This window comes from Aplysia californica, unplaced genomic scaffold (genome assembly GCF_000002075.1).
Source record: "Aplysia californica isolate F4 #8 unplaced genomic scaffold, AplCal3.0 scaffold00634, whole genome shotgun sequence".
Classification (NCBI taxonomy): Eukaryota; Metazoa; Mollusca; class Gastropoda; order Aplysiida; family Aplysiidae; genus Aplysia; species Aplysia californica.
Genome location: NW_004797904.1, coordinates 387,202 through 401,738, shown reverse-complemented (window position 1 = coordinate 401,738; position 14,537 = coordinate 387,202). Strand labels below are relative to the sequence as shown.

General features: G+C 39.7%; 1 protein-coding gene across 1 annotated transcript; it reads left to right on the top strand.

The window, feature by feature from the left end:
- Positions 1-83: 83 nt before the first annotated feature.
- LOC101850673 (small RNA 2'-O-methyltransferase) lies at positions 84-13,947 on the top strand. Its single transcript, XM_005107816.3, has 7 exons — positions 84-213; positions 3,441-3,577; positions 4,224-4,471; positions 5,026-5,214; positions 7,240-7,426; positions 8,599-8,798; positions 12,786-13,947. The coding sequence occupies exons 1-7, from the start codon at positions 192-194 to the stop codon at positions 13,183-13,185; spliced, it is 1,383 nt and encodes a 460-aa protein (XP_005107873.1). The 5' UTR covers positions 84-191; the 3' UTR covers positions 13,186-13,947.
- Positions 13,948-14,537: the final 590 nt, after the last annotated feature.

Here is a 14,537-nt window from a genome sequence, read left to right as displayed (position 1 = left end):
GGTTGAACCTCACTTTAGTTGACGCTACAAGTGTACAGGATATCATATCCCAACCCCTACTTTCCGTTTCACTTTCGAAGTTCTTTCACTTTTGCTCTTGTAGGCCTACTTGATCTAGAGTCTAGAGTCAAAATCTATAACAACGTTTATGATGACCAAATCATTCTGTCCATTCATCGTCTTTGTGTTAAATGGATCTGACTGAAAGTGAAGGTGATAGATCTAGTAAAAACTTTGCGAAGATAATTAAATTAAGCAAATGGAAGAGGCTAGCCGTACTTAATGACGGCTAAACTGGCAGTCTAGCCGTCTAGACTCGCAGTCTAGCCGTACTTATTCTCTTAATATGATGGCTAGACTGACCATTTACAAAAAATAGGCCTACTGAATTGTAAATATACATTTTTAGTGTGCAGTACCTAAAGTATTTGCATTTGAGACGAAACCAGGTGCCTTAATGACAGTGAAAGTATTTTAAACCTCCTGTTTTCTAATATTAATATAGGGCTTTTAATGAGATAAGTACGGCTAGACTCCGTACTTAAGTACGGGTAGACAGCCAGGCTAGCCGTACTTAAGGACGGCTAGACTGTCAGGCTAGCCTTACTTAATATTGATGGCTGAATTATAAATGAAATTTTTAGTTTGCAATGCCTAAAGTATTTGTATTTCAGACAAAACCAAAAGATGCCTTACTGACTTGCATGTATTTGAACCTGAATAATTACTAGATATAGATCTAGATATAGCTAGATCTAATGAGACCTGTGTACTAAACAGGCTTGAGTCGAAAGGGCCAAACCTAGATCTAAGTATGGCTAGACTGGCAGTCTAGCCGTACTTAAGTACTTCTAGATGTAGATCTAGTATTACAGAACGGCTGGCACATTCTAGCTGTCCTTTTTTTTTAGAAGAGGCTGTGTACTAAGTTGGCCCTTAGTATAGCCCCCTATACTTTAGGCCTGGTTAAAGTTCAATAGTGGCTTTCATTGGTCTGTGAGTCTAATTATTTTTTTAATTTTAGGCTCAGGAGAAAAAAAAAAAACCTTCCGGGACCGGGATTCGATGGCTCGCTTGGAAGCACTGAACATTAGACTTATAATAGAAAGAGAACGTAGACAGCTTTATATATATGCGTTCTCTAGGCCTAACTTTATATATAATATTTTTAGATAGATCTATTGTAATATGACACTGCGGACAGGAAATATACTTTATACCGAGTTGCATTGTCTTGTTATTGTTATCCAAGAGTCTTTCGACTTACTTGCTCTCATACTCAAATGATTATGATTAGGCCGGCTCTATTTCTCCGAACGTTCGGGAAAATAAACTTGAACTCTAGATCTATTTCTCCAAACGGTTTCCATTCTCGAGATTTGTTGATAATAAGCGAATCGAGTGGCCCATGTGTGTGTGTGTGTGTGTGTGTGTGAGTGTGTGTGTGCATGTGTGTGTGTGTAAGGTGTGAACGGGTGGGGGAGGGGGGGGGCATGGGGGATTTTTTTTTTTTAACATGAAGGATTTTAGTTTTTGCTGGGTGACTAAATACGAAATAGGTTACTGCCAAGGTCGAGCAGTCTTGTTTTCTCGCAGTACCTTTTCCTGTATTAACAAATGAAGGATAGTCCGGGAACGTTGCCCCAACCACAACTGAAGTGTCTGAATATTCTGACATTTAAAAATCTCAAGCTGTAGAAATTGTAATTGATGCACAAAATGCTTCTTTCTCAGTCCTCACAAAATGGCAGAATGAAAGTATGACGCCTAAATCTCGCAAATAATCTAAAAAATCTCGAGATCGGAAACAGTTTGGAGAAAAAGAGTTAAACTTTTTTTTCCGAACGTTCGGAGAAATAGTCACTTCATTTTGATTATGAGAGATGAACAAAACTACGTCTAGTCTACTTTTGTGCAAACAATGTCAGAAACAATTGTTAGATCTTTATCAAGATCAACTAGATCTACTCAATATTGACTGGAATAAGACGTCATTAAAAAAAAGGAGTCAAATCCTAGGAGGTTTATCAAGAAACTGAGAAAGCTTCCCCAATTCAGGCAGAAACAATATTATTATGTAGAAATGATGACTACTATCTAGTACTGGCATTTCAAATAGCGTGGGAGCTATTCAGAACGCGGCGTTATAAATAGCACAGGAGCTATTCTGAATGCGGTGTTGCAAATAGCGCCTGCCTAAATTCTCTCATTCTAAGGCCACCTTTTTTCTCACCCCGGGAGAGAATAACCCATGTCTCGCTATTCTCACCCTACTGCGGGACCTCACAGGAATCCCCGTTTTTTTCTATGTGAACTCAATTACCTGTGCTCGGGTTTAGCGGGGCAAGGAACTGCCAAACTCGGATACAGCGGGAGAGATCAAGCAAGCTCTAGCTGGGGGAGAAGGGTGTTGGGGAGCTGTAGGTGGGCTCCAAACAGGCAGTCAGCGGTGCGGCGTTGTGATTGGTCAGTCCAGTGATGAGTGAGGTGGGGCAGGTAGCAGAGAGAGATGGTGCTGAGAGACGCTACGTGAGCCACTCCTAATGTGATGTGACATAGGTTAGACGCTCAGTATGAGAGCGTATAGGCCATAGCCCTAGGCTTAGGCCTGGCCAAAAAGTAAAAGAAAAGGAGAGCGTGTAGTGAGTGACTCCTGATTAATGGAATTGCGATCGTTGATGCTCATAGGCTTGCGCACGCATCCACTTCACCAATTCTGCAGTAGCCCTACCGGTACGATAGACAGCACAAGCAACAAGACCGAGGAAAAATGGCTTCCAATAAAGACTTAAGGAAATGTTTCTCATTCGATTTAAAGGCTGAGATGATTAACGCAGTTCACAAGAATTATGGAAGACTTCTAATCTAAAGCTCAAGTTTTATTGATATGGAAGGCAGGCAATCATGTGGATTTTAAAAAATGTTTAGGTAATTTCCTTTTTGCATTCCTATAGCGGGAACTCTCCTTTAGCGGGATTTTTCTTCTGGAACCAAAAGTCAAGCTATACTCGTGTTCTACTGTATTAGTATTTGAGACACTTGATATTTTTATTTAAACTGTTTACGTATTGGCCTAATTGCATATTAATCTTTTGTGCATTGAAAAAAAATCTTGGTGGTTTCAGAGAACCAACCCCCCCCCCCCTCTCACCCTTACCTAAGATTAAAAAGGTTTTAGCTGCATCCCTATTGTATTTTTCCTCATAAAACGATGTTTTACAATTAGGTTTGAGATTTTCAAGAAAACAATTCATTTGAGGTGGTTTTATTGGCCATCATAGAAGTGTGTTTTGCAGCCGAAGTTGCTGCAATGTAGCCCCCAAAAGCAGTGCATCTGGGTGCTGAAATGTAGTAGTAAGTAAAAATTTACCTCATTTTGAGTAAGAGATGTAAGGTTGCTTCAGACACTTTTTCTTACTAATCTTGATCTTGCCTCACAGGTTCTAGAAGTGAAAGTTGTGCAGTGGAACACCGACAAGAGGAAGATGCTGAAGACAGGGTTCTCTTCAATCCCCCTTTGTATCATCAACGATATATGTTTGCCGTTCGGCACCTGACATGTCATGAGGTGAAAAGTGTAAGTTTAATAGCTAGTTTTTTCTTTCTCTGTGTGTGTCTTGAATTTCAGTTCAACAATGTCAGTTTTATGTACTTTCCCCAGGTTCAATCGGACAAAAATATGCAATGAATACAAAGGGATTGAGAGGCTTGAGTACATTGACTGAATTGAATGTGTGGCAGAGCGAACTATGTCAGACGATTTTTTATGTTAAATTTTGAGGAAATTCAATTCAGAAGAATTCAGTGTAATGAAAGTCAAGAGTCTCGTAATGCTGCATAAAAGGTTTCATTGGAGTTTTGCTTCAAAGAAAAGAATGTTTCTTAGTATCTTAAAACCTCAATGCGGAAAAAAAAATCTGTGATAAGTTTTGCGATGGAACTTCCTGTGTGAACTATCCAACACTGAAAAAGGACTTCCTTTCTCTCTTAGAGTTCTTATGAGGTAAAAAAAAGTCATAGTCCATGTATATATATGTTTATAGCTTCACATCAATATCAATGGCCTTTGATGATAATTTATTCTGATATATATGAGTTATGCTTTCTGATATTGATAAAAAGGAACAGATTATCAATTAATACAACTCGTCCCTTTTAAACAGCTTAAAGTGACTTAGTAGGCCCTATATTTGAATTGATTTGAGAACTTGTTCTTTGTTCAGGTGGTGGACATGGGCTGCTCTGATGGCAGCTTCTTCAAAGTCCTGGCCATGGTCCCCACCCTGGAGCAGGCAGCCTTGCTGGATGTTGATCATGCATTGTTGGAGTCGAAGAAAAGAGTCATCAACCCCGAGCTGAGACATTTCATCCATCGGCGCAGCGTCCCGCTGACCGTTTCGTTATACTCTGGCAGTGCTGGAGATTTTGACTCAAGGCTGTGTGGCTTGGATGCCGTTACTCTTATTGAAGTGTGAGAGTTTTGTGTTCCTATTTTTCCGTCACTTTTCCATTCTCACATATCCACCTGACCTTCTGTCCAAGTGAGTGGTTGGCAGGTGTTCTGCTGTGGTTTGCTCCTTCTTTCCTATGAAACATCTGTTGTCTCTATCTCTCCTTTTTTTCTTTGTTCCGTACGTTACTCTCTTGCAACACCTCTAATCTTTGGCACTTATCTTATATGATCTATTTGTGTTGCAAGTGCTGTAAAAGTCTTTCTAAAACTGAACTTTTTTCCATTCATTAATTGTTCAATTGTTGTTAGTCATTTATTTCCTAAAATTCATCGGGTTCTTTTATTCTTCTGACATATTTTTCTATCTTTCAACAGGTTTTGGATGAAGGAAAAAACAAAAGATGATTGTCTTGAAGACATATTATCTATGGGTTCCCATTTTTAATATAAGAGGTCTCTGTGTTGTCACTCCTTGACAGATATGTTTTTAGACAGTCTTTTATTTAAACATCACGAAACTCTCCTAATTTGTTCTAATTTTTTATTTTTTATTTTCTTTTTGCTTTCACCAGAATTGAGCACCTGCATCCAGATACTTTGGAGCAGGTTACTGCTAATGTTTTTGGAAACATGCGGCCCAAGTTTTGTATAGTAACGACACCCAACTCAGAGTTCAACATTTTATTCGGTAACGAGGACCCGAAGCAGTTTAGGCACTGGGATCACAAGTTTGAGTGGACGAGACAGGAGTTTCAGCTGTGGTGATTTCTTCTTATATTTTTAAAAATGACAATGCTTTTATGCCTCGATCGACACAATTTATATCATTTGGGAGGCAAGCTTGCGACCTTGCTTGTTTGGGCCAGTCCGAGCTAAGATGGATGCTACATCTCCGCAGAAAGATTGAGTTACTCAACAAAGGTTTCTCCCCACTCGAGAATAGACTTCGGGTCTTCTGTGTGCAACTGTGAAGTGCCTCACTACGGCACCACTGAAGCCTGTCAGCTGTGCTGAGGACTGTGTCAGTGTAACTGATTTTGAGTGGCCGCCTTCGTTCTGTTCTAGCTATAATTTTTTACTCAAAACAGGTGGGAGAGGAGAAAGAGACAGGTAGGTAGATAGATAGGTAGGCTCTAGAGGGAGAGACAGACAGATAGACAGAGACAAAGAGAAAGAGATGGAGAAAAAGACGCTAGAGAAATAATGAAAGAGATAGAGAGGTTGCCCAGTATTAAGTGACAGTAGAGCTATAGCCGTCTTCCTCTGAGAAGGAACATAAAGAATTTACTTTGTGGGACATCGTGATTATTGAAAGGAACGTTGTGCAGCTATCATTATATGGCATTTGATGGAAGTGCCTTAGCCAGGTTGTTGCTGGATAAACGACCACTCCTAAAAAACAAAATCTCTGTGTTTCATTTTCATAAATAATCTGCTCTGTGTTTACTTAGGCCATTCCCTGAAAAATGAACCTGCAGTGACACACGCAATACGAAGATGATGACCTGAGGAAAAAATTCTAAGCAGTGATAAAGCCATTGCTTTTTAATATTTCTCGGTAGAAGCAACCCTCCTCATACATAAAAGTAAAAGCCAAAAGATATCCCGATTCTATTACTGTTTAGAATTTTTTAGGTCATCTGTTTCACTGCAGTGTCATTATTCTTTTGAATATACCATTTTGGTTTTATAAATGTGTGTGTTCTTGAATAAAGGTCCCAGTTGTCGGCAAAGCTTATTTTGAGCAATGATGTGAAAAGAGGAAAAAAGCTGTTCCCTATCAAAAATTTAGTTCCTTCAGAAAAAACACATTTAACAATTTCTTGATAACATACTGAAAGAATTTTAAAATAAAATTTTGAGCATAAATATTTTTAAATTAATTATTTTTGCAATATATGTGAGGCATCGTCTTGAAATCAGGCGCTCGTCAAAATAATGAAATCAAAGAAAACAGCATTTTTCTGGCCGTTTGACAATTTTTTTTCGAATTTTCTTTTTTTGTTTCAACACCTTTCATGTCCTTTGAAAACCACATTTCTGTGTTAATTTTTCTGAAATCCGTTAATTAAAAGCACAAAAAAATGTAAATTTTCGGTTTCCAAAGTCTCTGTTGCTATGGAAGTCACCTGTCTTTGACAGCCATTTTCTCGCTGATTTTACCTCTGAAACTAGGCGACCCCAACCTCCTTCAATCTGTTGAAGATCGATGGGTAATTTTTCGTTGAAACTTACACAAATAAACAAGCTTCAAGATGATATCAATAACTCCTCACGCCCAAAAATAAACGAACGCCTGATTCCACCGCGTCATGACACATATTGTACTTCACCAAAGTTTAAAAATGTGCTAGAAATTGGGGTTTTCTCCTAACTTTGTTTTTATACTCTGTGTTACAAAATGTGGCATATCTTTATTAGTACTCAAGATATTTGAAATACGTAAAAATCAGCATTGAATTTGCTACAAGAATGAACCCTTGACCCTAGCGGCACGTCGTGTTTTACTATAGTATCCATACGGCGTGGGGAACTCTATGCCACCATTTTCCAAAGAGGAGATTTACTCGTTAATCCTATCCGTACGCTTTGCATAGCAGTCTGTCAAAATGATTTTTTGAGAAATACTGAAAGTTTCAAAGAGATTTTCGCACTAGAAGTATTCTAAAATGTGAAGAATACAACCGCGGGGGTACAAAATGACCCCACGACGTACGGATGGGGTTAATATCCAAAATTTCCTATAATTGAGAAGTTTCAGCAATCTGATCCCCTCTCCCCACCAGGTGTCACGAAGTCTGCGTCAAGTTTGGCTACTCAGTGGAGTACAGCGGAGTCGGGTACCCCTTCTCCGACCCACACAGCCTCTCTCTGGGGCCATGCAGTCAGGCAGCCATCTTTTCTTCTCAGCACGATGAAAAAGCCCAAGCTGTGCATAGGCAAAATCTGCCCAACACTGAATGTTACACACTGGTATTTGGATTTTTTCTCTCTGTGTTAGACTCGTATTCTCGTGTATTGGATTTTTTCTCTCTGTGTTAGACTCGTATTCTCGTGAATTGGATTTTTTCTTTCTGGGTCAGACTGGGATTTGGATTTTTTCTTTCTGGGTCAGACTGGGATTTGGATTTTTTCTTTCTGGGTTAGACTGGGATTTGGATTTTTTCTCTCTGGGGCTGTGCATCACGCACAGAGGCACACAGGTGCGCTCTCACATACTCTGACTATGATTTTTTTCCCTCCATTTTATCATATATGACGCCAAACAAAAATTCAACAGTGTCCTATTTTTTTCTTCAATTCATGTTTCTTTTTACTGGTCTTTGCTATTTTAGTCACAAGCTTTTATTAAAAGCTGGCCTCTAAGATGCTGTGGGTTTGTAGGTTTGACCAGCTTGTAGAAGTTAAGGATTTAAATCTGAGAGGGTCCAAATTATTTTTGTCCTTCCTGGAATGTTTTCCTTGCTTCCCAGTGGCCTGACCACAGGGTTCAAAAGCTCTGTCTTCTGAGTGAATTAGTCAGAGACGAGCGCTTTGTTATATATTGAAATGTTGATATGTCGACATCATGGTGGTTGATGATTGCCACTAATACATACATGAAGACTGCAGGGGAAAAAAGACTGTAGTCACAAACTGAAAATCGAGAGGGTATCAATTTTGAATGCTTGTTGACTCATAAATGTATTTTTGTTCAACTGTTGGCAGATTGTTGTTGTTAGATTCCCCATTCCACAACACTTAAAAATATACCACCAGTCGAATACAAATGAAGTTATGAGTCCGCAAGCTTTTAAAATTGGCACCCTCACAATTTCCAGTTTGTGACTACTGTCGTTTTTCCCCTGTGCTCTTCAAATGTCTGTCTTGCTTCTCATCTGTGCTAGAACTCTGGGAGTAGCTAACTAAAATCTTCATCTCAAAATGTAGTTTTGATTTTAAGTACATGGCTGTTCTATCTAAAGAGAGCATAGAATTATCCTTGTCCAACAGGCCGCCACAGGCCGTTTTTAAAAATTGTACTCTTAACATTTATACTGAGTGGAGAACCACTCTTCTCCTCCACAGAGGGTGGCCATCTTGGACAATTCCAACTTTCCAACTGTATCTTTAATATCTTTCCTATGGACAAATTTATTTCACAGATTGCCACATGCGAATTTCCCTTCAGAAAAGATGAGAGGTCACTAGAGGAGAAGATCGATGACCAAGTGCAGTACTGTTTGAATTCCATGATTTCCTTCAGGAGGAAAGAGGTTGCTTATGGGGAGGAGATTACTATTGCTGTCAGTGCGGTTGCCGACTTTTCTTGTGTGAAAAGTTTGTGTGGCATTGAAACTGTGAGGTGGGTGTTTCTATAGCTAGCTCTTTTTCCACTGGTATGTTCACTAGAAAGAACAATTGGGAAACGACCAATGCATTTGTGAGGCATCGTGGTGAAATCAGGCGCTCGTCAAAATAATCAAAGTGAAGAAACTTGCATTTTTCCGCAGGTTTGTGAATTTTGATCGAATTTTTGTTTTTTGACTCAACACCTTTCATGCCCACACATTTCTGTGTGGATTTTATGGAAAAACGTTGATTAAAGGCACAGAAATGTAAATTTTAAGTTTTCACGGACTCTCAAGCTAAGGAAATAACTCATCTATGGTTGCCTTTTTCTCACTAATTTTACCTCTGAAACCAGGTGATCCCCACCTCATTCATTCGCAAATATCTCGACTTCTATTCAAGATATATGTGTAATTTTTTCAACAAAAGCAAGACAAATGAACAAGCTTTATGATGATACCAATTACTTCACATGTCCAAAAATTGACGAGCGCCTCATTCCACCATGTCGCGCCACATTTTCTAGGGCATTTGTCTTGACATAAATGCTTTGAACGTCTTGATTTCAGTGAAAAAATAAAACGCGAACGAGGCAAAGAATCTTATTTGGAAAACTTGAACAGATGGGTGATGGGAAGACACCAGGATAATACAGTCCATGCCGGCTTTAAGCACAGTCATCGGAAGAAAGCATAAGCGTGCTTTATGCCGAAGCGTGCTTGAGTGCGAAGTAGACATAATCCAGAGATTTCATGTAGAAAATTTCCAGAGCTATTTCCCTTTGTTTGTAAATCGTGGTCGGGCAAAAGTGTGCCCTGTCATTTTTACCCGCCATGGCAGTTTTTGTTTGTTTGTTTTGCTTTTCTTAATTTAGACGGCCACTCACAATACGGCACACTAGGCCTACACACTGCCTGTGCGTACCACTGCCCGCTGCGCCACATCCATACCACCGCCTTCATCCCACCTCGCGCGTGACACATGATCAGGATTAATGAATAGCGAAGGTCAAAGATGAAATAGCAGCCAGCCTCCCTTTCTCGTCTCCCCGACTCTCTTTGTCTTTTTCTTTTGTCTGTGTTTAGCTTTGCCCATGGTTAGATCGTATAAGTCCACGCGCGCGGCTGTGTGCATCTCTCTCTCTTCCTCTCCACACATGTGAGTGTGTACTGTGTGTCTCCGTCTCTTCCGTTCTTTGTGTTTCTCTTAACACACTCCACTGCTGCGGTGTAGACTGTGTTCAAACGTCGATGGGTCATCATGAAAGTATTGACTGTCTTGTAAATGAAGCGTGCCCGAAGCCGAAGTTACCGTGCTGAAAGGCGTGTAATTTATATAGATCTAACAAAAATTCGGTAAGAGCCGTTTAGCGTGCTTGAGTCCGAAACGTGCTTTATGCCGGCGTGCTTAAAGCCGACTCGGACTGTATAGGATTTTTGAGCACCTTAATGGAGAAATGAACGGAGAACTATTACCTCTGATGTCTGTTTCAGATCTGGCACTTTATGATGAAGATGTTCACTAGTCAGCTAAGAGTGAAATCATTGTTCTACAGACTTCAACATAAGTTAAGGACCACCTTGACAGTCTTGATGATTTTTAAAAAATCAGAAAAAAAGGCATGGAAATCTTCGGGCCATTTTAGCCAAATTTGATTTTTTTTATCGACTTGTGTGGGCCACTCAGTTAAAATTTCAGGTGCATGTCATAAAGGACGTACGGTTTCGCACTGTGCTCACTTTGATGGCAATATAAACCACCGTTTGTGCAAAATCCAATATCGCATCAACATGCCACCAAGATGAAAGCTGAGAGACTTTGACCGTGCCAAGGCTATGACATGGCTGCAGGATGGAGTAAGAGCCCAAGAAGTTGCCAGAAGTCTTGCAGTGTCACACTCTGTCATTGTCCGCCTGAGGCAGCGCCATCAAGCCATTGGACCAGTCCAAGAACGCCCATGTGAAGGTCGACCCAAGAAGACCACCCAGAGTGTTTGCAAGTGGTCCTTAACTTATGTTAAAGTCTGTATTTTTGTGTTAACTTGTTAAATACAGTGGAGTCAGCTTAAACTAAAATCTGCTGGACCTTTGGATTTTCTTCAATTTAGCTGAGATTTTGGTTTTCCTGGGAGAAATTTGCCTTGGTTTCTTGGTTGTTTAGAAGAAGGCAGTGATGTTGCAAGCACTCACACATATTTACTTGCACAAGACTTAACTCATTCGCTACGCCGAGCCGTGGGCAGCGGCGCGGTGAAAATGTCTTCTGCGCTCTGCATGCCAAGCCACCCCTGACCGCTCGACAACCGACCTATAATTCTAGCTTTGATTTTATTCCAATCCACATATCCATGTTAAAATAAAGGTTATAATACAACATTGACTTCCGGGTCACGCGTTTCCACTGAAAATCGGAAGTGCAGATTCAATTTTGAATCCTGATTTCAAAGTGTATTCTACTTTGTTTTATCGCGATTCCCAAATTATAGCTCAGACACCAGTCTTAGTACTTTTATACAACAAAATGTATAATTATTTTGCTCACTAAAGAGATGTAGGACTCTTATTTAGAATATTGATACTATTGGACTCAAATTGAAATGATCTGTTATTGAGAAATCAATATTTTTCAGTGCTAGATCTAGGTCTTTTTTTTGGTTGTAAATGAGCCCTCCGAGATTTTTTGCCCTTGTCCGAGAAGGCTAGGCGTAGATCTTTCCTACCAGAAGATCAGGGGTGTTGCTGAAAGACAGCAGTTAGAAGAAGCGAAGGAGTAACAGTAAAAAGGCTGCAGAAAGAATCAGGAACCCAGAGGAAGGGCCAAAGGAGGTGAGGGGGTGGGGGCAGAAAGAGGAGACGAAAGCAGACGACAGAACATTGCTAGAGAGCAGGAAATGAGGTGAAAGGAGACAAATTTAGAGAAGAAAATTTGTCGGTCGCTACCCGCATTCGAACCCGGGACCTTTGAATGAGAGGCCAACACCTTAACCCCTAGGCCACGAGAGCCCCCAGATCTAGGTTTAGATCTAAATTGTCAAAATATTTTTTTTTCCTCCCCGAAATCACTACTTTTTGGTGAAATTTTGGTGAAATTACACAAAAAGTACCCCGGCATGTACAGGTTTATCCAAAAGCAATTCTGAATTATTTCACATAAGATACGATTGGGTTTATTTTCTGTTTGTGAATGCATCTTGTCCCTTTTTCAAGATTATACAATTTAAAAAAAAAATTTCAGTATCAGATGTTATGGTCCCTATGTACACATTTTATGGAATGTATGTAAATAACTGCAAATTTTTCAATATTTTCCTGTTCTATATATTCATTTATGGTTATTTTGATGTATCATTTGACTAGGTGCACACATATTTTTTTAGTTTCATCCAAGTGAAATTGTGTTGCATAATCACCTCTTACAAGAACCAAAGTTGAAAAATACACTAATAAACATTACAGATGGATTCTACATACCATGCTGAAAATTTTGATACATAATATGTTGATATTTATTTGAATTTGTGGCCCTGAAGTCCTGTGAACTGCGCACTAGTCACTATCTCACTTCGCCCTCCTGAAAAAAAATCCGTCCACAAGCCGAAAGTAATAAGTAGCGAATGAGTTAAAAGAACATTAAATACATGTATTATGTGCTGAAACTCCCCTTGCTCTGCGAACATTCTCTCTCTCTGTCTGTCTCTCTCTCTCTCTCCCTCTCTCTCTCTCTCTCTCTCTCTCTCGCTCTCTCTCCCTCTCTCGCTCTCTCTCTCTCTCCCCCCCCTCTCTCTCTCTCTCTCTCTCTCTCTCTCTCCCCCCCTCTCTCTCTCTCTCGCTCTCCCCCCCCCCCCCCTATCTCTCTCTCTCTCTCTCTCTCTCTGTTTCATTTGTAGGACTGTATGTATAGTAAGCTCACTGCAGTTGGTACGAATGACTTTCTATTATACCTTATCTGTCTGTTCTTACTTTCTCAGTTCTGGTACATTCAAACTTTTTACTGTTCACAGGGAAAGTCTTCTTCGAGGTGGATATCATCTGTCTGAAGACAAAGAGTTTGTTGTTCATTTGGAAGATGAATCTGACCTCAGTGATAACGGTTCTGATGATCCCTCCTCTGGATATCACGATGTTTGTTTAGCAGAGACTGAGACCTCAGCCCAGGACAGTTTGCTTACCGAAAATTCTGGATTGTTTGCTACTGAAAATGTTTTCTCAAATGACAGTGGCTGTGGGACACAGGACACATGGACTCCAAATATGTCCAGTTTGTCTAAAGCTTCTTCTTCCGGTAATCAAGATGATTGGGACTTAGAAATTGCTCTTGATGAGGAAAGACTCGAAATAGCTAAGAACTCTGTGGTAGGAGACCTCAGTGTAACAGATAGATCTAGTTCTGTCACTGACTGAAGCTCTTTCATGATGTGTTTACTTCCTCCTGCTCACATCAACTCTACTGTGATGACGTTTGGCTCAATGATGCTCTGTTGCTGACTTCAGGTATCATGCATCTCTTGCCTCTTGACTGGTACTGTAACATATCATAATCAAGCATTAACTCTCTCCCTCAGAATGTTCTCAGGCGATGGTGAAATTCATAGACTGTTGAACAATGATGAGATGGGATGGTGAAGTTCATAACAACAAGATGATGATGAAATGAGATGTTCGCATGTGATGTTGATGTTCATAGACTGTTGAACAATGATGAGATGGGATGGGGCTGTTCATAGACTGTTGAACAATGATGAGATTTGATGGGGATGTTCATAGACTGTTGAACAATGATGAGATGGGATGGGGATGTTCATAGACTGTTGAACAATGATGAGATGGGATGGGGATGTTCATAGACTGTTGAACAATGATGAGATATGATGGGAATGTTCATAGACTGTTGAACAATGATGAAATGGGATGTTCACATGCCATGAAGGAGAAAGGTAGCTAAACTGAAGAGTGAATACAATCTGGCTTATTCTAGCCCTTTCATCCCTCCAGAATAGCTACTATGTGACACAACTGTCAATTTATGGAGCTGTTTTTTAAAACATTTGATATGTTTGTATTGCACAAATGACTATGAGCGGATGTGTTTGAGATGCTGTGTTGCAAAATAGAACAGCTCTGTATCAATTCATCAGTCAAATAGATTTATTTTGGTGCTTTGCATATATATATATATATATATATATATATATATATATATATATATATATATATATATATATATATATATACATATAAAATATATATATATGGTGTGAGTGTGTTTCAGAAATAATTTAGTCTGCTTGAAAATTTGTAAATGATTTTCTGATCCCACTGGTTGACTTTGACATGTTTTACCTTTAGGGCTCACTGGATCCTATTTCAGTTTCGCTTTCTGCTACATGTAATTACATCCCAGACAAAAAAACCCGTGGCAAAAGTAAACCGGATGCCACACGTTTTGTATTCGGTTTGTTTCAGGCACAGCATTTTAAATATATGACACAGGCAGGGCAGGGCCCAGTGACAAGGGAAAGAAAGAGAGAGAGAAGGAGAGAGAGAGAGAGAAGGGGAGAGAGAGAGAGAGAAGGAGAGAGAGAGAGAGAGAGAAGGAGAGAGAGAGAGAGAGAGAGAATACAATTTTTTTAAATTGTGAAATTAAAGACGATGAACACACCATCGATTCCAGTTTAATGTTCAATTTCTTGCCGTTGTCTGAAATGTAAATGTTATTGGAATAGTTGTCATCACAGTTCTGTCTTATATAGGTT

Bases quoted from the DNA above. Each gene is read 5' to 3' on its own strand.
- LOC101850673 (XM_005107816.3), top strand. From the start codon at position 192: ATGGATCTGACTGAAAGTGAAG. The intron at 3,578-4,223 runs GTAAGTTTAATA...TTCTTTGTTCAG, and splicing joins CATGTCATGAGGTGAAAAGT to GTGGTGGACATGGGCTGCTC. The intron at 5,215-7,239 runs GTGATTTCTTCT...TCTCCCCACCAG, and splicing joins AGACAGGAGTTTCAGCTGTG to GTGTCACGAAGTCTGCGTCA.